Source organism: Podarcis erhardii (genome assembly GCF_964252035.2).
Source record: "Podarcis erhardii genome assembly, chromosome: 7".
Classification (NCBI taxonomy): Eukaryota; Metazoa; Chordata; class Lepidosauria; order Squamata; family Lacertidae; genus Podarcis; species Podarcis erhardii.
This window is the reverse complement of record NC_138511.1, coordinates 91051894-91076955: the sequence shown is the minus strand read 5'-3', so window position 1 is coordinate 91076955 and position 25062 is coordinate 91051894. Positions and strand designations below refer to the sequence as shown.

Genomic DNA, 25062 nt, shown 5'->3' with positions numbered 1-25062 from the left:
CAAACCCATTTGAACTGCTTCAACGAAACTAGGTCCAGCTCCGCAACCAATGCCTTGCACACCCGAGAGGCGGCCGCGGACGAAGGGGTCCAAAACCCCAGCGCCCAAAGGGCCACGGCACTCTCAAGCTAGGGGTGGCGTTGGGGCAGCGCAGACGTCTCTTCTCAACTGCCACCTGCTACTCTCCTGCCCAGTTCCCCAAAGACCATCCCCTCGACCCGTTTCGGACGACAACTCGCATCGGGTCGGGAGAGGGCACTTGGGTCCGGGGAAGGCTGCCCTAAGAGGTAGCATATGGACATCGTTTCAATTATATATCTATATATATATTTATATGTATGTATGTATAAAAAGAACCAGGGGCAAGCCTGCAAAGCTGAGCGCTCCGGTGTGGGGCTGCGCCGCCCCCCGCCCTTCTCCACCTGCTCTCGGGAAAGGGGTGGGGGGAGTATTAGAGGCACTTAAAAAAACTGTGTCAGTCACCTGCAGCACCAATGCCTTCCTTCCCTCCCCACTAAGAATTTTCCTTCTCCTCCTCCTCCTCTTCCTTCTCCAATGCCAGGTACGGAAAGCTGTCTGCTGGGTTAGCTCAGACGGAAACCAGCTCGCCCAGGTAACCCCACGATGCCCCTCCCGTGTCCTGGCCGCTGATGGGGCAGGCATCAAAAACATCCCAAATCCAGGTAGCAGGAGAGGACCAGTCTCATCACCTTGGCTGGTCTGTTTCAAGAGGAGGAGAGGAAGGAGGAGGAGGAGGAGGAAGAAGGAGAGGCGGTCGGAGGGGGGTGAGGGAGATGAGGGAAAGAAAAAACGAGAAAAACCCCAAAGGGAAAGGGGGCGACATGACCCAAATTCAGCCTCCTCCGCCCTCCTGCCAGTTAAACTTCTAGGAGCCTCCTGCCCACCTGCTCCCTTGTGCACGTCGACGTATTAAAAACCAATAGCTGAAGTTATAATAATAATAAAAAGTAGGGGAAAAAAATATTAGAACACAGTAAGACGGTGAGATTGTAGTGACAGCTTTTTCTCCCCCTCCGTCTCCCTTCCGGCGGCTGGGAACTGCTGGAGGTGGTTTCGTGGGGGAAGGGGTTCGCCCCCCCCCACAGCAAACACACCCCTGGGAGATGAGGGGCTTATAACAAAAAACAAAAACAAGGGGTGGGGAAGGGGGAAAAAAAATAAACAGCCACCCTAAAGTTTCTCAGGAACATCAGCAGATGCAGCTTCTTTCAAATGGTGGAAGTCTTGTCGGTGCCATCTGCAGAGAGAGAGAGAAAGAGAGCGCAGAATTATAGCAGGTGGAGGAATAGATGGGAAAGTACATTGGTTCCCAATTTCTGAGCACAATTCAAAGTGTTGGTGCTGACCTAGAAAGGTGTAAATGGCCTCAATTGCCCAGTATACCTGAAGGAGCGTCTCCACCCCCATTGTTCTACCCGGACACTGAGGTCTAGCTCCAAGGGCCTTCTGCTGGTTCCCTTGCTACAAGAAGTGAAATTACAGGGAACTAGGCAGAGGGCCTTCTTGGTGGTGGCGCCGTCCCTGTGCAACGCCCTCCCATCAGATGTCAAGGAAATAAATAACGATCTGACTTTTAGAAGACATCTGGAGGGAGCCCTGTTTAGGGAAGATTTTTAATGTTTGAGGTTCTATTGTGCTTTTTTTTTTTTTTTGCAATGCAACAAGCTTTATTAATAAATTTTATTGTGCTTTTAGTATTTCTAAAATATTTTAATATTAACTGTCTCAAACTATGTAAAAGGAAAGGTGGGAATCTGGATGTAATAAAAACAGGAGCTGGTGTGGTGCAGCGGTTAGAGTATTGGACCAGAGCCTGGGAGACCAGCGTTCAAATCCCGCCCCCCTTGGCTATGAAGCGCCCCCCCCCCCCGTGACCTTAGGGGCCAGTCGCTGCCTCTCAGCCTAGCTTTCCCCATAGGGTAGCTGTGGGGATTGAATGAGGCGTAAGCCGCCTTGAAGTCGCTGGAGAAAAAGGTGGTCTAGAAATGCAGTGAATAAATGAATGAAAATAAAAGAAGCCCCTCACCGCCGAGTGCGTGCTCCGTCATGCTGAGACACAGGGATTCCAGCGTAGGGTTGATCTCCAGGTCTGTTCCAGGGAGCTGGCAATCTGGAGGGGGGAAACGAAATCGCAGGCGGTCACTGCCCATTCTGACCCAGGTTCACAGAATCAAAGAGACGTAGAGCTGGAAGGGACCGCGAGGGTCATCTAGCCCAACCCCCGGCAACGCAGGGCTCTTTTGCCCAACGCGGGGCTTGAACCCACAACCCTGTGATTAAGAGTCTCACGCTCGACCCCGACTCAGGTATCCAGTCTTGTATGCTTGGTCAGTGGGAAAGTCAGTGGGCAAGGACAGTGCTCCCCCTTGCCTCCACAAAGGTTTAAGTCAGGGGTCAGCAAACTTTTTCAGCAGGGGGCTGGACTTTATTTTGAAAAAGAAAATGAACGAATTCCTGCCCCGTAAATAACCCACAGGTGCATTTTAAAGAAAAGCACACATTCTACTCAAGTAAAAACACCAGGCAGGCCCCACAAATAACCCAGAGATGCATTTTAAATAAAAGCACACATTCTACTCATGTAAAAACACACTGATTCCCGGACCGTCTGCAGGCTGGATTCAGAAGGCGATTGGGCTGGATCTGGCCCCCAGGCCTGAGTTTAACCTACCCATAGTTTAAGTCCTGGAGTGAGATCTTCCAGCAGCTGCTCTATGAGCCGCCGGTAGTTACTCAGAAGCAAGGAAAAAGCAGTCTGCATGTGCCCAGTGGCACACTCATTGCCTGCGTTCCAGCGCTGTGCCTGTTTTGTTTGTGGCTAAATTTTTCTGAGAAGAACCAAATGGCCAAGCAAATGCCCCTTTCCTGACACTGAAGGCAAGAATCTGGCTGACTCACCCTGTGGGAACATGAGGATGGCCTGGGGGGATGTGTGGACGGGGAGCGAATGGGTCCGCTGGACAGAACTGCGACTCTGGCCCGGCATGCTGTTGCTGCCCCCGGGGTTGGCAAACCACAGGTTCTTGGAGGGGAAAAGAGAATTTGATTTAAACAGGGGGGCAAACCGGAGAAACAAAACACACACACACACAAACACCAAAAACCACCCCTCCCAGTAGGTGAGTTACTGCCATGGAGCCGAGGGAGAGGGGTGAAGTCTGGCATGTCCCAAATAAGTCTCGCCTGCAGGTTTCTGTTTCGGGCACCTGCCTGGTCACTGTGAGACCAGGGTGCTGACCCGGCTGGGCACTTCTTCTGATCTGGCCACAGTGATCCACGTGACGGTCACCTCCAGGATTGATTATTGTAACTCACTCTACGCGGGGCTGCCCTTGAAGCTGACCCAGAAACTCCAGCGGGTGCAGAATGCCGTGGCGAGGTTCCTTACAGGGTCCTCGCCACGGGATCTCATTCACCCAGTGCTTTACCAACTGCACTGGCTCCCGGTGGAGTACAGGGTCAGGTTCAAGGTGCTGGTTTTGACCTTTAAAGCCCTATGCGGCCTAGGACCCATGTACCTAAGGGACCGCCTCTCCTGGTACGCCCCGCGGAGGACCTTAAGGTACACAAATGACAACATTTTGGAGATCCCAAGTTGCAAGGTGGTTAGATTGGTCTCAACTAGGGCCAGGGCCTTTTCAGTACTGGCCCCGACTTGGTGGAACGCTCTCTCACAAGAGACCAGGGCCCTGCGGGACTTGACATCTTTCCGCAGGGCCTGCAAGACAGAGCTGTTCCGCCTGGCCTTTGGTTTGGACTCAGTCTGACCCTTATGTTTCCCTCCCCTTAGGGTTTTGATCTATGGGCTAATATTAAAATGAGGCTGCATTTTAAATTGTATTTTTAACCTGTACTTTAATTTTTTTTGTCCCCCCCCCCATTATGTTTTCATTGTAATTTTACTGGTGTTAGCCGCCCTGAGGGCAGGGGAGAGCAGGGTATAAATAAAATAATTTATTATTATTATTATTACTACTACTACTATTAGAAACTGCCATCTGCATGGAATATGCAGTGATGCTAATACGGGGGCTGCTCCATCTCCCTCGTCTCTAAAACGCAGCCTGGTGCCCTCTAGGTGTCTGGGGCTACAGCTGCCGCCTGCGGGGCCACAGACAGGAAGGAGGCGAGCTGTAGTCCAAAATACCTGGAGGGCACTTGGCTGGCTACCCCTGCGATAGGCTGTCAGCCAAGCCCCTGGGGTAGCACCGGAGTATAACACAGTCGAGACCTTCCTTCCACAAACATCTTTTTTGCAAGGTGCTGTCAGAAAAAAGCAACTCCACGCATTTTGCTCACTGCTTATGTCCCTGTAAGATTATTTCCACAACAGAGCACGTTGCATGTCCCTGGTAAGAAATCCTCTCTTTTCAAAACACACCAACACTTCAGTTTAAGTAGGACAAGTAAGGTGGCTAAGAATGCCCCCTTCTGAAGGAGCCCTCTTGGGTTAATGCAGAGGTGGCCAGGCTGCCTTTCAAAGGGATCCTGTTACCTTAAAGGTAAAGGGCCCCCTGACCATTAGCCCCAGTCGTTGCCAACTCTGGGGTTGCGGCGCTCATCTCGCTTTATTGGCCAAGGGAGCCGGCGTACAGCTTCTGGGTATGTAACCAGCAGGACTAAGCCGCTTCTGGCGAACCAGAGCAGCGCACGGAAACGCCGTTTACCTTCCCGCTGCAGTGGTACCTATTTATCTACTTGCACTTTGACATGCTTTCGAACTGCTAGGTTGGCAGGAGCAGGGACCAAGCAACGGGAGCTCACCCCGTTGCGGGGATTCGAACCGCCAACCTTCTGATCGGCAAGCCCTAGGCTCTGTGGTTTAACTCACAGCGCCACTGCGTCCCTTCCTGTTACCGTAGCGCAGGGCTATAAAGGGAACCCTCCCTCCCTCCCATCCCTTTCTTACCTGCCGCCCTTGGCTCCCAAGGTTCGGGCTGGTGAGGGCATGCCGTGGGGAGACTCCGCCGATCCCCACAGGGCTCAGGATCCCCAGGCGGCTGGGAGGAATGGCGCGGGGGGGCATCTGGAACTGCCGCTGTCCTCGGCGGGCCACCCCCACCCCCACAGATCCAGCTATGGGGAGAGAATTGGAACCAAAGGCCCATCTAGAAGCGTACCAAAGCGGGGGGGGGGGGGGAGAGAGAGAAGTCATTTGGGAATACAGGTAGAATTTCACAATAAGGCTGCTGTGACCCAAACCCAGGCCACAGGCTGGCCACCGTTACCTTAGTTCTAGTGGTCCCCAAATGTTTTCTGGCCACTAGCCCCCTTGGTTCCAGAATATCACCCCGAGTGCCCCCTACCCCACTCTAGAAAGTGCATCATTCAGAATAGCGGTTCACATGACCCACTGATAACAACACAGTAAAATTCAAAAAGCAAACCATTAATTGCACATTTATTCAATACAGTGGTACCTTGGGTTAAGAACTTAATTCGTTCCGGAGGTCCATTCTTAACCTGAAACTGTTCTTAACCTGAAGCACCACTTTAGCTAATGGGGCCTCCTGCTGCTGCCGTGCGATTTCTGTTCTCATCCTGAAGCAAAGTTCTTAACCCGAGGTACTATTTCTGGGTTAGCGGAGTCTGTAACCTGAAGCATATGTAACCCGAGGTACCACTAGTCAAAACAAAATAAAAAAATTCCTTCCAGTAGCACCTTAAAGACCAACTAAGTTAGTTCTTGGTATGAGCTTTCGTGTGCATGCACACTCTGTGTATCTGAAGAAGTTTGCATGCACACGAAAGCTCATACTTAGAACTAACTTAGTTGGTCTTTAAGGTGCTACTGGAAGGAATTTTTTTATTTTGTTTTGACTATGGCAGACCAACACGGCTACCTATCTATAACTGGAAATACCGAGGTACCACTGTACCTGATTCAAACCATTTAGTTTAAGTAATTCAACAAAGCTGATGAACCCGATCCAGTGATTAAAAACTTCAAATCTGATAGCCATTTGCACCCCCAGTGCCTCCCTGCCTTGCAGGCCTAAGATGGCAGGGCCCGGACTGACTCCAGCTACAAAAGCTGAGGCTGCTGAACAGACTCTTTTGGGTTTGGTTTTTCATTGGGGAGCCAGTTTGCTGCTGTTTTTGATATTATTATTTTTGTATCTGTATTTCAAACCTTACTACGAATTACGTGGAAATTGTTTCATTTGGTTGTATACTTTTTGAGGTTTCGTTTATGGTTTAGGAGCGCTATTGCCAGGTTTGCAATTATGTAAACCTTGTTGATGCTGTAAGCTGCCTTGAGCGCGGTTTTGTCTAAGGAAAGGCAAAGAAATTTATGTATGGATGTACCACCCACTTTGAGAACCACTGCTGTAGTACAGTGGTGCCTCGCAAGACGAAATTAATCAGTTCCGCGAGTCTCTTCACCTAGCGGTTTTTTCGTCTTGCGAAGCGAGCCCATTGACGGCTTAGCGGATTAGCGCTATTAGCGGCTTTTAGTGGATAAGCGGCTTAGCGGCTTAGAAAAAGGGGGGGGGGAGGAAAAAACCCCCGCAGGAACTCGCAAGACATTTTTGTCTTGCGAAGCAAGCCCATAGGAAATTCGTTTTGCGAAGCGCCTCCAAAACGGAAAACCCTTTCGTCTAGCGGGTTTTCCGTCTTGCGAGGCATTCGTCTTGTGGGGCACCACTGTATAAAGCAGCCCTGGGCCCCCTGGGGAAGGGACATAGCTCAGAGGTAGAGCATCTGCCTTGCATGCAGAAGGACTTGGGTTCAATCCCTGGCAACCTCTTCTGGTAGGCCTGGGATAATAATAAAATAAAATAATTCATTATTTATTATTTATACCCCGCCCATCTGGCTGGGTCTCCCCAGCCACTCTGGGCAGCTCCCAACAGAATATTAAAAACACGATAAAACACCAAACATTAAAAACTTCCCTAAACAGGGCTGCCTTCAGACGTCTTTTAAAGATAGGATAGCTGCTTATTTCCTTCACATCTGAAGGGAGGGTGTTCCACAGGGCGGGCGCCACTACTGAGAAGGCCCTCTGCCTGGTTCCTTGTAACCTCACTTCTCGCAATGAGGGAACCGCTAGAAGGTCCTTGGAGCTGGACCTCAGCGTCTGGGAGGCTGAACGATGGAGATGGAGACGCTCCTTCAGGTATACTGGGTCTTTGAGGCCATTTAGAGGTTTAACAGGTCAGCACCAACACTTTGAATTGTGCTCAGAAACGTACTGGGAGCCAATGTAGGTCTTTCAAGACCGGTGTTATGGGGTCTCAGCATCCCAGTCACCAGTCTAGCTGCCGCATTCTGGATTAGTTGCAGTTTCCGAGTCACCTTCAAAGGTAGGCCCATGTAGAGCGCATTGCAGTAGTCCAAGCGGGAGATAACTAGAGCATGCACCACTCTGGCCAGACAGACTGGGAGAGACTCCCTTGCCTGAAACCCTGCAGAACCACTGCCAGTCAGTAAGGACAATACTGAGTTCAATGGACCAATGGTCTGACTCAGTTGTTGTTTAGTCGTTTAGTCGTGTCCGCCTCTTCGTGACCCCCTGCACCAGAGCACGCCAGGCACTCCTGTCTTCTACTGCCTCCCGCAGTTTGGTCCAACTCATGCTGGTAGCTTCGAGAACAGTGTCCAACCATCTAGTCCTCTGTCGTCCCCTTCTCCTTGTGCCCTCCATCTTTCCCAACATCAGGGTCTTTTCCAGGGAGTCTTCTCTTCTCCTGAGGTGGCCAAAGTCTTGGAGCCTCAGCTTCAGGATCTGTCCTGACTCAGTACAAGGCCGCTTTCTTTGCTCCTCTGCTTCATCAGGCTCCCATAGTTGGGTGTGAAGAAGCACCGGTGTGGCCTGAAGAAGCCACCTTGGCTGTCCCTCTGGCTGCCCCCCTCCCACAGGAGCTGCATGATGGTCACTATGTCTCACCTGGATGGAGCTGAACATATTTCAGGGGCCCACACCACCTGATGGGGAAGGGGCAATGGCATTCTGCTGCTGGAGTCTGACTTAAACACGGAAACCTTCTCAAAAGGGGGAGCCTGGTGTGCCCGAGGTCTTCTCACTGGCACAAGGGCTTCCTTTGGTTTGGACTCAGTCTGACCCTTCTGTTTCCCTCCCCTTACGGTTTTGATTTATGAGCTACTTTTAAAATGAGGCAGCATTTTAAATTGCATTTTAACCTGCATTTTAAATTGGGGTTTTTTTCCTATTATGTTTTTACAGTACTTTAATTTTACCTGTGTTAGCTGCCCTGAGCTGGGGAGGGTGGGGTATAAATAACATTTTTTATTATTATTATTATTTGTTTAGTCGTTTAGTCGTGTCTGACTCTTTGTGACCCCCTGGACCAGAGCACGCCAGGCCCTCCTGTCTTCCACTGCCTCCGGCAGTTTGGTCAGACTCATGTTTGTAGCTTCGAGAACACTGTCCCACCATCTCGTCCTCTGTCATCCCCTTCTCCTTGTGCCCTCCATCTTTCCCAACATCAGGGTCTTTTCCAGGGAGTCTTCTCTTCTCCTGAGGTGGCCAAAGTATTGGAGCCTCAGCTTCAGGATCTGTCCTTCCAGTGAGCACTCAGGGCTGATTTCCTTAAGAATGGATACGTTTGATCTTCTGGCAGTCCATGGGACTCTCAAGAGTCTCCTCCAGCACCATAATTCAAAAGCATCAATTCTTCGTCGATCAGCCTTCTTTATGGTCCAGCTCTTACTTCCATACATCACTACTGGGAAAACCATGGCTTTAACTATACGGACCTTTGTTGGCAAGGTGATGTCTCTGCTTTTTAAGATGCTGTCTAGGTTTGCCATCGCCTTTCTCCCAAGGAGCAGGTGTCTTTTAATTTCATGATGATGATGATGATGATGATGATGATGATGATTTTCCCCACTCCTCACACAGACCAGACACACACAACCCGCGCAAAAGGAAAACCTCACTCCCAAAAGACGAGCAGGCCCCAGGAGGCAGCAGAAAGCAAGCCCACACAAACCACTCTCCTGTGTTTTCAATAGGGTTGTCAACTGATCAATGGCTTTGATCAAAACTGTTAAAGAGCCAGGCAGTTCAGATTTACATATTATTACCAACTCCACAATAGGGGATTGCTTTCATAGGATGCTGACTTAAGCAACGACAGTTTCCCTTAAGCATGAAAGGAATAATTTGACGAGATGTTGCCCCTCCTTTTCAGGCAAGGTGGGAAGTCATTTGTATTGTTTCAGAGAATTCATTAAGCAACAATGCCCCAACCCTTTTAAGCGTTCCCGAACTTAGGCAGCTGCTTCCAAGACAGCTCTGACAGTGTTGTGGCTCTATTTTCATCAGCAAGCGAGAGAAAGGTATGTTTTGTCGTAATAGCAGTTAGTACCTCAGCTGCTTGCAAGGCACTAAAGGAAAGTGTTGCTCTTCTGAGCAGAAGTGTTTGCTTGCAAGCTGCTTTGCGTTGCCTTTGGCAAGAAAGAGCCACCAATAAATTTAATAAATAGTAAGATAATAACAATGCTTTTGAATTATGGTGATTTGAATTAATAATAAAGATGCTTTGGAATTCTGGTGCTGGAGGAGACTCTTGAGAGTCCCATGGACTGCAAGAAGATCAAACCTCTCCATTCTGAAGGAAATCAGCCCTGAGTGCTCACTGGAAGGACAGATCCTGAAGCTGAGGCTCCAAGACTTTGGCCACCTCATGAGAAGACTCGACTCCCTGGAAAAGACCCTGATGTTGGGAAAGATGGAGGGCACAAGGAGAAGGGGACGATGGAGGACAAGGTGGTGGGACAGTGTTCTCGAAGCTACCAGCATGAGTTTGACCAAACTGCGGGAGGCAGTGGAAGACAGGAGTGAAGTTTTTATTATTGGTTATTAGCCGCCCTGAGCCCGGTCTTGGCTGGGGTAGAAATAATAAATAAATAGATAGATAGATAGATAGATAGATAGATAGATAGATAGATAGCGAGCGTGCTCTGGGCCGCAGGGTCACAAAGAGTCAGACATGACTAAACAACAACAACAACAACAGCAACAGCCGTTTCTGTGCCATCTTCGGGGAGACATTTTCGTCCCTTTAATGCCACTTCCAAATTCGTAGCAATGCGCATGTATGCGGTCACGCATGATTCAAACACATGTAAGTGGGGGGGGGGTGTTTGCCTGTACTAAGGGAGGTACTACAAAGTGGCCTGGGAGTATTAGAGCTAATGTCACTATGTAGAGTGCAAATTAGAATGAAATTCGGTCAGGACTTCAACTCAAGGAACAATACTGTGAACCGCTCTGAGACCTGCGGGTATAGGGCGGTATACAAATTTACTAAATAACAACAACAATAACAACAACAACAGCCCCGTAAAACCCTAGCTTCCAGTCTTAGAAGCCTCCGTGGCAGGAGGCTGCCCTGCCTGACCCAGGACCCTGCTGGCCTAATCCTGTCCCCCGAACTCCTTGCTCCTGCCAAGACTCACCCTTTCTGCGGACGGTAGCCTTGCATGTCCAGCACGGCCTTCCTGGGAAACGTCCGGAGCAGCTTTAGCACCTGCTGCTTCCAGGACAGGAGCCTCTTCTTCTGCGTCTCTGTGAAAGCCTGGAGGGAGGGCACAGGAGGGCAGGCGTGAGTTGGGATGGGCAGAGCGGGCGGACATGGGGCCCTAAGCCTCTCCGGGAAGCCCAGCGCCTACCTCGTGCATCAGGCATTTCTCTATCAGCTGAAGATAGCTGGTGATGTTCTCCTCGTCCGGTCGGGAGACCAGCAACTGCGTACACACTGCAGGGGAAAGTGGAAGAAAGGAACTCAAAATAAAACTGTCGCTGTCGTAACGCCGTTAACAACACAGATCTACGGGGCAACCACAACTGGAAAACTGTGTGCGGCTGCGGCCGCCTCGCCTCAAAAAGGATACTGCAGTCAGAAAAAGGTTCAGTGATCCATGCGACAGTCACCTCCAGACTGGATTACTGTAACTCACTCTATGTGGGGCTGCCCTTGAGACTGACCCAGAAACTCCAGCAGGTGCAGAATGCTGCGGCGAGACTCCTTACGGGGTCCTTGCCATGGGGTCACATTTATCCGGTGCTATACCAGCTGCACTGGCTCCTGGTGGAGTACAGGATCAGGTTTAAGGTGCTGGTTTTAACCTTTAAAGCCCTATAAGGCCTAGGACCCTCGTACCTACGGGACCGCCTCTCCTGGTATGTCCCACGGAGGACCTTAAGGTCTGCAAATAATAACACCCTGAAGATCCCAGGCCCCAGGGAGATTAGACTGGCCTCGACCAGAGCCAGGGCTTTTTTGGTCGTGGCCCTGATGTGGTGGAACGCTCTGTCACAAGAGACTAGGGCCCTGCGGGACTTGACATCTTTCCCGTGTATAAGACAACCCCAAATTTTGGACATGATTTTCTCGGGGGGAAACTTCATATTATACACAGAAAAGTACAGTATTTTACCCTCTTCTCGTAGCTACCATAACCCTTCTATATTTTACAGTGTCTTACATCCATCTTTGGAGATACGCCTCTTCAATTTCTTTCTATCATTCACTGCTGTTAGCTTCCTGCATCCAAATAATAATAATAATAATAATAATAATAATAATAATAATAATAATAATAATAAATTTATATCCCGCCCTCCCCAGCCGAAGCCGGGCTCAGAGCGGCTAACAACAGTAAAGTAATACAGCATTCTATAATCAATTCATTATAAAATCAGTTCAAATCAAATTAATGGCAACCATTGGGCTAGAATTCTGTGAGGATTACCAAAGGAGGGGGGTGAGGCTGTGCCTTGGCCAAAGGCCAGGCGGAACAGCTCCGTCTTGCAGGCCCTGCGGAAAGATGTCAAGTCCCGCAGGGCCCTAGTCTCTTGTGACAGAGCGTTCCACCAAGTCGGGGCCAGTACTGAAAAGGCCCTGGCCCTAGTTGAGACCAATCTAACCGCCTTGCGACTTGGGACCTTCAAAATGTTGTCATTTGTGGACCTTAAGGTCCTCCGCGGGGCATACCAGGAGAGGCGGTCCCGTAGGTATGTGGGTCCTAGGCTGCATAGGGCTTTAAAGGTTAAAACCAGCACCTTAAACCTGATCCTGTACTCCACCGGGAGCCAGTGCAGCTGGTATAGCACTGGATGAATGTGATCCCACGGCGAGGACCCTGTAAGGAATCTCGCCACGGCATTCTGCACCCGCTGAAGTTTCTAGGTCAGTCTCAAGGGCAGCCCCACATGGAGTGAGTTACAATAATCTAGTCTGGAGGTGACCGTCGCATGGATCACAGTGGCTAGGTCAGGGCAAGAGAGGTAAGAAGCCCTGCTGCTAAGTTTCAGATCACCCACCCATCGCATAGGTCTTTGGAAACCCGAGTGGTCTGCATGTCCATTTTAACTTTGGGGGCCCTGGGGCAAGAGGTCCTGCAGGCCGACGGACTAAAGCAGTGTTAGCACGGAGACCCGGCCATTTCAAAAGACCAACCCTAAACCTAAGAGGGACTGTGAGGTGTAAAGAGGGTTCACTAGGCGGCGTGAATCCTACCGCTTCAGACCTGGTGGCCAACCGGAGCCCTCACCTTTGCCCATCACCCGGGTGAACTGCCCTGCAATGTCCCCCTCGGCGATGGGCGCTGCCCCCGACTCCCCGTCGCAAGGGGAGCCTGTCGGGGGCAGGAAGGTGTCGGTGGCCGGGTCCTTGTCCTCGGAGGGGTTGCCGCTCTTGTCCAGACACAGCTTGGTGGCTCCGCGCTGCTCTGCTGGCAGCTGCTGCTGCTGCTGGCTCTCCTTGGACGCTGCCAAGGCCTGCAGGGCGTGGAAGGCCTTGATGGGGGTGATGATGATCTGCTGCAGCTCCTGGAGGGCGTTCCACAAGTTCCCGCCTTCCAAGATGTCCTGGGGAGGGGGGTGAGAGAGGGAGGAGGAGGAGGAGGAGGAGAGGAAAAGGAGAACTTGAAGAGGGGAATTCTTCCGCAGCTCAAGACTTGGCGGGGGAAATGGAGGAGGAGCGGCTGGAAGCATTAAGGGAAATGAGCTTATGTCGAAGTTAATTTGGATTTTCGTACTTGTGGACTAGAGTATTGTTTAGGGACTTTCGATGGGAAGCATATTAGTGTGTATACATTCATTTTGTTAATTGTTTTTTATTGTTTTCCTTATTTTTATTATGTAATTTGTACTTTGACTAATTTTTATTGTGTATTTTGTGCTTTATATACTGTAACTTTATGTTGTGAACGACCCTGAGACCTACCGGTATACACACGAAAGCTCATACCTAGAACTAACTTAGTTGGTCTTTAAGGTGCTACTGGAAGGAATTTTTTTATTTTGTTTTGACTATGGCAGACCAACACGGCTACCTATCTATAAATACAAATTATTATTAGTGCTTTTTTCTGAAACAAATGTTTAGGAGTGCTCTCATTTTCCTGCTCATATTGAAATACTGCCCCTTCAATGAGGCCAAACTTAGATTCACAAAATGTTGAGGGGTATGTGTACCCCTGCGTACCCCGTAAAAAACACTGATGATGGTGATGATGATTATTTAGTTACACTGTTATTCTAAATCAGATTTTGGACGCACCTAGCTCCTATTTTAGACACCCTATCTTTCCCACAGCTTCAGGATACTCAAAAAAATGACAATTCTGTTCCATTTCATACAGGAAACCCGCACCCAAGAGGGGGCTATGTCCTGGCACATACACATGGGACCACCCCCTTGGAAGCACCCCATAACCACAAGCAAGCCAGAGAGCTATTAGGGGGAAACCCTGTGCAAAAACAGCTTTTGAGGTCTCCGCCTTCCATGCATTTAAATCTGCATGATTTCAACCTGATGTGGTTGAAATCACACGGGTTAAAATGTGCATCAGCTGTAAGTTACTGGTACAGTTAAACTTACGAGACCCTCGGAGGCCCAGCCCTGCCTCTCAGCAGCAAAGTCTCCACCTTTGACTGGCTTTCTTACCTTCTCCAGAGACTTCAGGACGCTCTGCCTCTCCCGCAGCTTCTGGATGCTCAAGGCGATTTTGTGCCTCGCTCCTTTGGTGACGTTCTGGTCAGGGAAAACAGGGACAGCTGAAATACCCACCAGCAGAGGCAGCTCCCGCCCAGCCCACGGAGGAAGAAGCGTGTTTGAAAATGCGCAGCAGCCCCCCAAGAATGGATGGTCTCAAGCGATATCCGCCTTTACAAAACAGTCACAGAAGCTCTAAGCATGTGTGAGAATAACAGTGTCATGTTGCATAAAAAACTCCTACACCTCTAAGATTTCCTTTGGGGGTGGCAGTCCTCAAAGTTGTAAGGAAAGGCTTAAAGGCATGCGGATAGTGTTGTGAACCGCCCTGAGACCTGTGGGTATAGGAAGTTATATAAATTTAACAAATAATAGTAGTAGTAGTAGTAATAATAATAATAATGATAATAATAATGGACGTGGGTGGCGCTGTAGGTTAAACCACAGAGCCTAGGACTTGCTGATCAGAAGGTGGGCAGTTCAAATCCCCGTGACGGGGTGAGCTCCCGTTGCTCGGTCCCTGCTCCTGCCAACCTAGCAGTTTGAAAGCACATCGAAAGTGCAAGTAGATAAATAGGTACCGCTCCGGTGGGAAGGTAAACGGCATTTCCATTTGCTGCTCTGGTTCGCCAGAAGCAGATTAGTCATGCTGGCCACATGAGCCAGAAGCTGTACACTGGCTCCCTCGGCCAATAAAGCGAGATGAGCGCTGCAACCCCAGAGTCAGTCACGACTGGACCTAATGGTCAGGGGTCCCTTTATCTTTACCTTTAATAATAATAATGGCTTCTCAGAAACCCAAAGGGCCCCTGGGAAGAGGTCTTCCAACAACTCTAGACATGCTTTCTTTCCCCAGGCCCCCCCCACTTGCAAAGCAGTCGCCCCCCAGCTGCCCCCAGGACTCTGGTTTAAGCACCTTGTGCAGTACCTGCGACTCCAGATGTTGCTCTGTGAGGGTCATCATCTCTTCGTAGGTCATCTGGGAGAAGAGGGCTGCATATTTGTGGAGGCGAAGACTCTTCAACCACGAGGGGACATCTGGGGAGAGCAGTCGAGAGGTAAGACACCTTTGGGGGACAGCCTTGTGAGTGAGCCAACGTCATGGAGTGTGGAATCTAGGCAAACTGTATTGGGTCAGGCCCTTGCGGCGCAACAGAAGCGAAGTTGCCTGAACCATGTGTATTAATAAAACTTAGAGACCATGTCGTTTTATGTTGATTGAAAACTGAAATGTTTTAAAAATATTTTAAGGTCTTTCGGGGGGTGTTTTCTTGTGCTGAAAGCCATCTTGGTCTCCATTTTGGTCTCCCACCGGCCTCACCCTGAGTGGCCAATAGTCAGGAATGACGAGACACCTGAAGGGAAACAAGTTGGGGAAGGCTGTCCAGCACAGCCGAAGAGTAGTAAAAAACTGAGTGCCAGGGAACTGTCCCAGCAATGAGGCATCTCAGAATGGGGAGTGTTCTTACCGCCCTTGGTCAGGACTATGTCTATCGGCATAGCAGAGCCTTTTAAACAAAAGGATGTTTCCCAGGTAACAGGGTCTACAGGAGGGGCCAAGCATATGTTTGCGACTCCCATTGGGACAATCAAGTCTCTGACTGCTGCAGACTCAGCTGCCTCGACCTGGGGCTGAAAAGGCAGGAGGTGTGTTTGTATTTAACTCTCTCTCTCTCTCTCTCTCTCTCTCACACACACACACACACACAAATGTACAGGCCAGGCAAGTGATTCCTCCTGAGCCTCCTGGGCATGAGAACATGGCAAGCCAAGAGGGACTGAAGAGAATGAGCATTTGTGCCATTTTACAAAGTTTGAGGGGGGTGGGGAATGGACTGCTCAAAGATACAGCTACACATACACGTCTGAGGACTCCTTTTGCAGAATCCTCAAATTCCATTATCAGGGCTGGTGCTCAGCAGGTCTTTCCGATATTTTGAATTACTATAACTACATTGTTTTGATGATTTCGTAAGAATTGTTGAATTCTGGAGCTGGAAGGGACCACAAAGGTCATCCAGTCCAACCCCCGGCAATGGAGGAGTCCTTTGCCCAACATGGGGCTCAAACCCACGAGCCTGAGTGTCTCATGTTCTACCGGTTTGGCTCTACTTCTATGTTTCCTGTATACCTGAAGGAGCGTCTCCACCCCATTGTCCAGCCGAGACACTGAGGTCCAGCTCCGAGGGCCTTCTGGCGGCTCCCTCATTGCGAGAAGTGAGGTTACAGGGAACCAGGCAGAGAGCCTTCTCGGTGGTGGCACCTGCCCTGTGGAAAGCCCTCCCCATCAGATGTCAAGGAAATAAGCAGCTATCTTATTTTTAAAAGACATCTGAAGGCAGCCCTGTTCAGGGAAGTTTTTAATATTTAACGCTGTACTGTTTTTAACACTTGATTGGGAGCCGCCCAGAGTGGCTGGGGAAACTCAGCCAGATGGGCGGGGTATAAATAATAAATTATTATTGTTATTATTTCTGTGTTTGATATTACAGCAGCTGCAATGTTTTTAATGCTACGGCGATTGTTGTGAGCCGCTTTGAGCTCAACATTACTGTTGGAAAAGCGGAATACAGTCATACCTCAAATTGAAGTAGCTTTTCAGGTTGCGCTCCGTGGTGACCCGGAAGTAATGGAGTCAAAATGACGTCACGCGCATGCGCGGAAGCGCCAAATTGCGACCCACGCACTCGCAGACGTGGGTTGCGTTCGCTTCTGGATTCAAACGGGGCTCCGAAACAGATCCCGTTCGCATCCAGAGGTACCACTGTACAAATATTAAATCGAATCAAGCTGATTTAGTAGAACGGGGTTTCCTGCGGTTTGGGGACCGGCATTCATCTTTGAGACCGGTCTCTGACCCAGGAGGACAGAACCGCAGTCCACCAAAGTGGCCGTCGAGTCCAGCCGCACCCTCCCCCTCCCAAACTACCTTTCATGCCGCTCCCCTCCTCCTGGAAGGTGTTTCGGCTGCCAGACTGCTCCTCCGTCTGCTCGCTGCCTGATGAGGCCACGCTGCTCTGGGGCGAGAGGGGAGCGTGCTCCCCGCCGGGGATGAAGGCTGGCCGGGCTCCCATCTCGTCCACGCTCATCCACTCGCTGGGGACCTGCTGGCTGGTGGGGATGAGGGACATGGAGCGCTTCAGCGGGCTGGGGTGGATTTGGCAGGGGAGAGCTGGAAGGAGGGAAGAGATGGTTAGGACCTGCCGACAATGGCCCCACACTCGGGCCGCAAAATCACCAGGAAGGCTTAAGCAGCTTAGGAGAGATTTCAGGACAAAGGAAAGTGTTACAAATTCCGAACCTGTCGGGTGGCTGTACTACCCAGAATGTAGGTTCATTCAGTGAACCTGACCGGAAGGAAGTTTGAGCAGGAATACACCAAGAACCACCAATTTGTCTTCTGAGGTCCTTCTTCATGTGCCCACTATACCGGAGGTTCAGAGAGTGGCAACATCTTCTCAGTGTTGGCTCCCCATTTGTGGAATGTTCTCCCCAGGGCACCATCAATGTATATTGAGCACAATGCAAAGTGTTGGTGCTGACCTTTAAAGCCCTAAACGGCTTCGGCCCTGTATATCTGAAGGAGCGTCTCCACCCCATCATCCAGCCTGGACACTGAGGTGAGGTTACGGGGAACCAGGCAGAGGGCCTTTTCGGCAGTGGTGCCGCCCTGTGCAATGCCCTCCTCTCAGATGTCAGAGATAAACAACTATACGTCTTTCAAAAGACATCTTAAGGCAGCCCTGTATAGGGAAGTTTTTAAGGTTTGATGTTTTAGAAATTAAACAGATATGTTTTCATATCTGTTGAAAGCCACCCAGATGGGTGGGAAACAACAACAACAACAACAACAACAACAACAACAACAACAACAACAACGTATTCACAACAACAACAACAACAACAACAACAACAACAACAACAACAATGTATTCAGGCACCAGGCAAATTCATTACTTTTTTAACCAGGCCTTTGGTTTTTAACTGTCTATGGCCTTTAGAGTATTTTAATGTATTTTCTTTTCTGGTAAGTTGCTTTGAGTTGACATGGCAAAACAAGTGACTAATAATAATAATAATAATAATAATAATAATATTCAAGCAAGGAACTGGAACAACCCAACTGGCTGACTAGGCCTCAAGGATCACCCGACCAAAGAGGTTTCGCACAGTCCTTTGCAGTGCCTACAAATCTGAAATGTTTTCTTAGCTCTGGCATGAGGATAGGGAAGCAGGACACACAGCTCTTGATATCAACAGACAGATTCCTCCCAGAGATGAGAGAGCTCCCTCTGGCTCGAGACAGATAGCTCAGTTTATTTCCAAGCCATTTCACCAAAAATTGGGAAATACTAAGCTAATCAGAATTGGTTAACTCCTTCCAGGGGCAACCTTTTAGAGCAGCAGAGATATTCTCCCAGAAAGGCTGCTCCTGAGGGAAGTGCTACGGTGGGGCAAGAACCTACCTTAGTGAATTAGGAAGGTTTTCTATGTACAGTGGTGCCCTGCAAGACGAACGCCTCGCAAGACGGAAAACCTGCTAGACGAAAGGGTTTTCCGTTTTGGAGGCGCTTCACAAAACAAATTTCCTATGGGCTTGCTTCGCAAGACGAAAATGTCTTGCGAGTTCCTGCGGGGTTCCCCCCCCCTTTTTCTCCCCTTTTTCTAAGCCGCTAAGCCGCTTATCAGCTGATCCGCTAAGCCACTAATCAGCTGATCCGCTAAGCCGCTTATCAGCTGATCCGCTAAGCCGCTTATCAGCTGATCCACTAAGCTGCTAATAGCGCTAATCCGCTAATGGGCTTGCTTCGCAAGACAAAAAAACCGCAAGACGAAGAGACTCGCGGAACGGATTCTTTTCGTCTTGCGAGGCACCACTGTACCAAGAGATAAATTTTAGATGTTAATTTTTTTGCAGAAGGACCTAGGGGATCAAGCAAGAGGGCCAACCTATTTGAGGATCCCCTCCTCCCTGCAAGAAAGGGAGACAGACCCTCCTCACCCCTCCGCCCTGCCTTCCGCACCTGTGTTTGCGTTGCTCCCGATACTGTTGATGGCCGACGGCACGGATCCAGAGGAATGGAAGGCCATGTGCCCATTTTCCCGCGGCGGCTTCTCCTGCCAGCCGTGCCCCAGGTCTCCGAGGCCCGTGTCCACGGGGCCCTGCCACTCGTCCGAGCCCTGGCGCGAGTGGTAGGCCGTGTCGGGCCGCCCCCTGCTCTGGCCCGAGTAGCCGCTAGAGAGGCGCTCCTCCAGGTGGTTGAGCCACAGGGCCAGGGAGTTGCGGTCGTCCAGCGTGGTGGCCGGGTGGATGAGGGCGTAGGAGAGGAGCTGCCGGCTCTCCTCGATGAAGAGGTTGCTCTCAATGGAGTAGGCCAGCACCTTCTGCAAGAGCTTCATGTACTCGGACTTGGCGTCCGTGTTGCCAGGCTGGAGGAGAGGGAGGTGGGAGAGGAGCAGGGAGACTACTTTGTCCTTGGGCTCTTGGTGCCACTGACTGATGACAGCTGTTGGGGGTAAGAGAGAGGGGCAAGTCAAGAGAATAGCTGGTGCTGCTGGGGAAGATGGACTGATTTCGGTTGATTTGATTGACATCCTATGCCCTCTTAAAATGTGTTGGGGGGGGGTCATTGCTGTTTTCATTTTGATTATGTGCTTTGCTCCATTTTATTTATTTATACTTTTCAAGTTTATACATTTTGCTAGTTTTATACATTTCACTCATTTTGACATTTCAAAACTTGACTTCCATCCCCCTCTTCCTGCGATTCCTTAAACTTGTTTTTATTATCTTCTGCATATCCAAATTAACTTAATTTACTCATTTATTCCTCTTCTTTAAATATATACTCTTATAAAATTGCAGGTTGCTACAATGACCCTGTCAATGTTTTTATCTGTTTCTATTTTATCTGTAAATATTCAATAAACCATTTCCATTCTTTTATTAAAAAACTGTTATCTTGATTTTCGGGTAACTTTCGCTATTTCTGCATATTTCCATTGTATCCATTCTTCCTTTCCTGGGACTTCTGCTTCTTTCCATTTTGGGGCCAGTAACATTCTTGCCGCTGTAGTTGCATACATGAATAAGTTTCTGCAAGTTTCTATAGTTCCTATACATTTTAGGTAGTTCTGTCCCTATAATTCCCAGAAGAAAAGCTTCTGCTTGTTTTTTCTTTTTAACAAAGGTTACTTTAAACATCCTTTTCATTTCATTATATATCATTTCCAAGAGATGAATTGATTATGTACTTTGTGGTTTTATATTCAGATTTTAGCTTTCTTTATCTCCTGCCCTCAGGAAGAAGATATAGAAGCATGATCAGTCACACCAACAGGGTAAAGAACAGCTTCTATCCGTGGGCTGTTAGGCTGCTGAATGAAAAGAAAACAACAAGGCAACTGACTTTCGGGTTTGGTGGGTGTGCGTCAGTAAACGAGGGGAATTAAGACTAAGAGAGCTGCGGGCGAAGGACACTGAGCAACATCAGTTGCTCAGGACTAAGGAAAAACTGTGAAGCTCCCTTATTATTTTTTGCTATTGAATGCTGCACTTTGTTTAATCATTCCGGTTACATTTAAGGTACAGTGCTACCTCTGGTTGGGTACAGGATCCGTTCCGGAGCTCTGGTCAGATCCCGAGGTTTCCGCAACCGGAGGGACCGCTTCTGCACATGCGCAGGGTAGAGCGCTTCTGCACATGCGCACGTGGCGAAACCCGGAAAAATACTTCCAGCTTAGCCGTGTTCATATCCTGAAGGATACACAACCAAAGGTGTCCGTATCCAGAGGTACCACTGTACTGAAATGTGGGTTTTTTTTTAAAGTTATTATATTTTGGTTTCACTGTGCTATTGTAAAATTGGTTATTATTGTAATTTTGTGTTGTGAACTGCCCTGAGAAGGGTAGTATACAAATTTAATAAAGAAAACCATAATAATACAGGCAGCCCCCTGTTTATGCAGGGGTCATGTTCCGAGGCACCGAGCACGTCGGTGAAATTGTGTATAACTGAAGACCACTGAAAAAGCCTGCAAAAACCCCGTTCCGCACCCTCCCTTTCAGTGACGTCTTTATGACGTTTCCAGGTCACGTCTGGGTTCGGGACAATACACACAATCACAATCATACTGAACGTGCATAAACAAGTGGCTGCCTGTAATAAGTTTTCATAGTGTTTGTTTGAAATGCATTCCCGTTTTTCTTTGTTGTAAGCTGCTTTGAGCACGATTTTTTGTGTGTGGAAAGGAAGCATACAAATAAAACGAATGAATCAATCAATTTACCGTATGTTTCGCTCTATAGGGCACACTTTTCCCCCTCCAAAAATTAAGGGGAAATGTGTGTGCGTCCTATGGAGTGAATGCAGGCTCCTTAATGCAAAGCCTCCAAAGCACAGAGGAAGCACTCCCTCCGCGCTCCGGAGGCTACGCGTTGCTTTCGTTGAAGCCTGGAGAGCGAGAGACGTCGGTGCGCACCAACCCCTCTCGCTCTCCAGGCTTCAGGGATAACCACCTGAAGCCTCTGGAGCCCAGCGGGAACTCACACTGCGCTCCGGAGGCTTTGGGTTCCTTAGAGGGAAAGCTGTGCAGCGCCCCTTCAGCCAAGCGGCAGGAGAAATGGAAGGGGCTCCGTTTCTCCTGCCGCTTTGCTGAAGGGGCGCTGAGCAGAGAGGGGGAGAATATTTTTTCTTGTTCTCCCCCTCTAAAACAAGGTGCGTCCTATGGTCGGGTGCGTCCTATAGAGCAAAAAATACGGTACATAGTACTACTGTGGTGTTTTTCAGAAGGTGATGCTGGAAGCCACAGGTGAGGAAAGAGTGCTTGGGTCCTGCCAGCGCGCTCCCCAATGGGCCATCTGGTTGGCCAATGTGAGAACAGGATGCTGAACTAGATAGGCCATTGGCCTGATCCTGTAGGCTCATCTTACATCCTTATATTTGAACGAAAGCACCTTCAATTGTTTCTGGAGTGTCTAGAGCAGGCATCCCCAAACTCGGCCCTCCAGATGTTTTGGGACTACAATTCCCATCATCCCTGACCTATTAGCTAGGGATGATCATAGAATCCTAGAGTTGGAAGAGACCACAAGGGCCATCGAGTCCAACCCCCTGCCAAGCAGGAAACACCATCAGAGCACTCCTGACATATGGTTGTCAAGCCTCTGCTTCAAGACCTCCAAAGAAGGAGACTCCACCACACTCCTGGGCAGCAAATTCCACTGTCAAACAGCTCTTACTGTCAGGAAGTTCTTCCTAATGTTTAGGTGGAATCTTCTTTCTTGTAGTTTGGAGCCATTGCTCCGTGTCCGCTTCTCTGGAGCAGCAGAAAACAACCTTTCTCCCTCCTCTATATGACATCCTTTTATATATTTGAACATGGCTATCATATCACCCCTTAACCTCCTCTTCTCCAGGCTATGGAGAAGTTGTTGGGAGTTGTAGTCCCGAAACATCTAGAGGGCTGAGTTTGAGGATGCCTGGTGTAGACAGAGATGCTGTTCCACAGAAAAGGAGCAGCTACAGTAAAAGCCTTGCTCTCGGTTACTTCCGAGAAGGCTTCTGAGGTTTTCAGAACTTGAGGGAGAAAGCTCTCCTGCAGACAAAAGCAGAATCTTCTTAGGACCACCTTCCCCAAGTTGAAGCCCTCCAAATGTTTCCAACTACAGCTCCCAGCAGCCACCTGGCTGGGGCTGCTGGGAGTTGTAGTCCAAAGCATCTGGAGGGTTTTATCTTGGGGGGCGGGGGGAAGGTTGATTGAGGGTGCTCCGAATTGTCTCCTGGCTTTATGTCAGCAGCCTCCGAAAGAGATTCGGTGAATTCAACCTCATTTCTCCCTTTTGCCTTAATCTTGGGCTACACTATTATTAGAGAGCTGTAGGAGTTGCATTTTGCCTCACAGATAAAAGGGAGGTGCTTGTGTGTGTTAGTTACAAGGGTGGGGGTGGTGAAGGGGGTGCGTGTGCTTGGGGAATGGAGCTTAACTCAGTGGCATGGAGTTCTCACAGCTTAGCAAGATCCAGCGGAACTTGTGAGGACACTTGGTCCTTATCAGGCATTCGGCAAAAGGAGGCAGATGCCACAGGATGATCACCCCCAAAGTGCATGCATTATGCACTCCTAATCTGCAAATTATCCGAGATTAGTTATAGGAGGTCTACTTTTCCTCAGTGTTCAGTCACGAGTAAACTGAGGCGGGGGGAGCTCCTTGACCCATTTGCAATTTTTAGGCGAGCGCTTAAATGCAAAGTGTGAATCAGGGAGAACGTGCATTTGCAAACATGTGCACCGGAGAGGCCCACTCACAGAGCCGGAATTAGCTGCAGCTAAACCATATGCTCTGGGCAAACGCAGGTCTTCTATCTATCACAGTGTGCGAAGTGGCGCGAGGGGATGAATCACAGAGCTTCATGAATAAGGAATGAATACATAATTTTATCTCCTCCTTTAATATCAGAATGCCAAGTCACCCAATAAAAAACAACTGGCAATAGGTTGTCAGAAGTACTTTTAACACAACACACAATTAATCTATGGAATTTGCTGCTTCAAAACAGCCATTAGCCATGGGGAGTTTTCTGAAGAATTGGACCTCTTCTTTGTGAATCTGCTAAATGGCAGCTCTGAGACACCACAGCTAACTGGAGCCGTGCTCACATGAATACCAGGTGATCAGTGTCCGAAATTAGCCAGGCGTGTTTTGTGACAGGTAACTTGCCTTTCGCGAGGAAGCAGAGATTCCTGGACACCTGGTTTAGCGCGCAACATCACCATCTGGCTGGCAACACCCTTCTTCATCGTTCTGCCCCTCAATCATTTTGGTTGCCCTTTTCTGAACCTTTCCCAACTCTACAAAACCCTTTTGGAGGTGAGTGACCAAAGTGTGCCCAACCCAATTAAGGACCCGTGGCAATACTGCGACATAAGCAGATGGTCTGAATCCATTCGGACTGTGAGGACGTTAGACCTAAGTTCCAGAGGGGGAAAAGAGCTGACTTACCTGCACTGTTGGCTTCTGACTCCAGAACGTGGATCTCTGTGCAATCTGCCAACGAATGCTCCAGGCACAGCTGCAGAAAGCGGGCTTGAGTGCGAGAGATGCGCTTGAGGAGAGACAGCAGGGCCACCGTCTGCTCACATTCGTTCCAACCTTTGAACCAGCCAGCAAGGATGCCCACCTGGTCCCGGAACATCATGGTGGCTGGCACCTCGGGTTCGGCGGCAACTCACCCACAATGGGGTCAAGGAAGCACCAGGGTTTGGGGTGGGGTAGGGGGGGAAGGACCCCTCACATGGTTTCAACCCCAAGTCCGGAGGCTCGGCAGAAGGCCACAAACCAGAACACCGACTTTCCCGTTAGCAGAGAAGCAGAATGGCATGGAAAGGGAGTCTTTGCTGTTCCGAAGATCTTTGGGTTCTTTGGGGATTATTCCACTTCAGCAGGATGTCTCAGAACCCCCCTGTAAGACAGAACGAGAGTCAAGGATGAGGATCTTTGCATCCCTCCATATTTGTCTGTACCCTACAAAATTATGCTGGGCAAACAGAACCCCATGCTTTCAAAAACTCCTGTCTATCAGCACAATGTGGTGACAATGGAACACCCAGGCCCATTTGCATTTGTTTTTAAAATGGTGCTTTTTAATTATTGTGAAAGGCTCCCTGAGAATATTTATATTGAAGGCTGGCATAGTAGTTGGTTAAAAAATAAAAAATAAAAAATACTGACTCAAGGAAATGTTCGGCCTGGGTCTGGTGGACCAGAGTTCAAATTCAGAGGTGTCTCTAGGAGGTAGAGTCCAGGGGCAACTGCTTTGGACAGTTCATACAAGGCTCAACGTTTTGAACTACAAAATGCAGAGTGATGACGACGGCGAACTCAAGTGTGTGGAGCCCCTTTCACAGAAGTGCTGTTGGAAGGTATCCCAAGGGTCATCTAGCCCAGCCCCCTGCGATGCAGGAATTACGGGTTTGGAATCGCTTCTTGCACCCTTCTAATCCAGGAATGCCAACCTAGGCCACGATCACAAAGCATTTGCTTCGGTTTGACTGGGGCGTTTTCCCAC

The 25062-nt window shown here is 49.3% G+C and overlaps 1 protein-coding gene across 2 annotated transcripts in view; it reads right to left on the bottom strand.

Moving 5' to 3' along the window:
* Window positions 1-945: 945 nt before the first annotated feature.
* The window catches only part of SAMD4B (sterile alpha motif domain containing 4B), a 33942-nt gene continuing 9825 nt past the window's right edge, over window positions 946-25062 (bottom strand). Inside the window, exons 2-13 of one of the 2 annotated variants that reach the window (XM_081868962.1) lie at window positions 23997-24456; window positions 19019-19501; window positions 16924-17166; window positions 14911-15032; window positions 13947-14033; window positions 12550-12865; window positions 10666-10751; window positions 10453-10571; window positions 4931-5129; window positions 2920-3043; window positions 2048-2131; window positions 946-1258 (exon numbers count right to left, since the gene is read on the bottom strand). In XM_081868962.1, coding sequence (XP_081725088.1) covers window positions 1230-1258; window positions 2048-2131; window positions 2920-3043; window positions 4931-5129; window positions 10453-10571; window positions 10666-10751; window positions 12550-12865; window positions 13947-14033; window positions 14911-15032; window positions 16924-17166; window positions 19019-19501; window positions 23997-24192 — 2088 coding nt within the window. In that variant the 5' untranslated portion in view covers window positions 24193-24456 and the 3' untranslated portion in view covers window positions 946-1229. The remainder of the gene's footprint in view (window positions 1259-2047; window positions 2132-2919; window positions 3044-4930; window positions 5130-10452; window positions 10572-10665; window positions 10752-12549; window positions 12866-13946; window positions 14034-14910; window positions 15033-16923; window positions 17167-19018; window positions 19502-23996; window positions 24457-25062) is intronic. The other variant, XM_081868963.1, reaches the window with a different exon arrangement.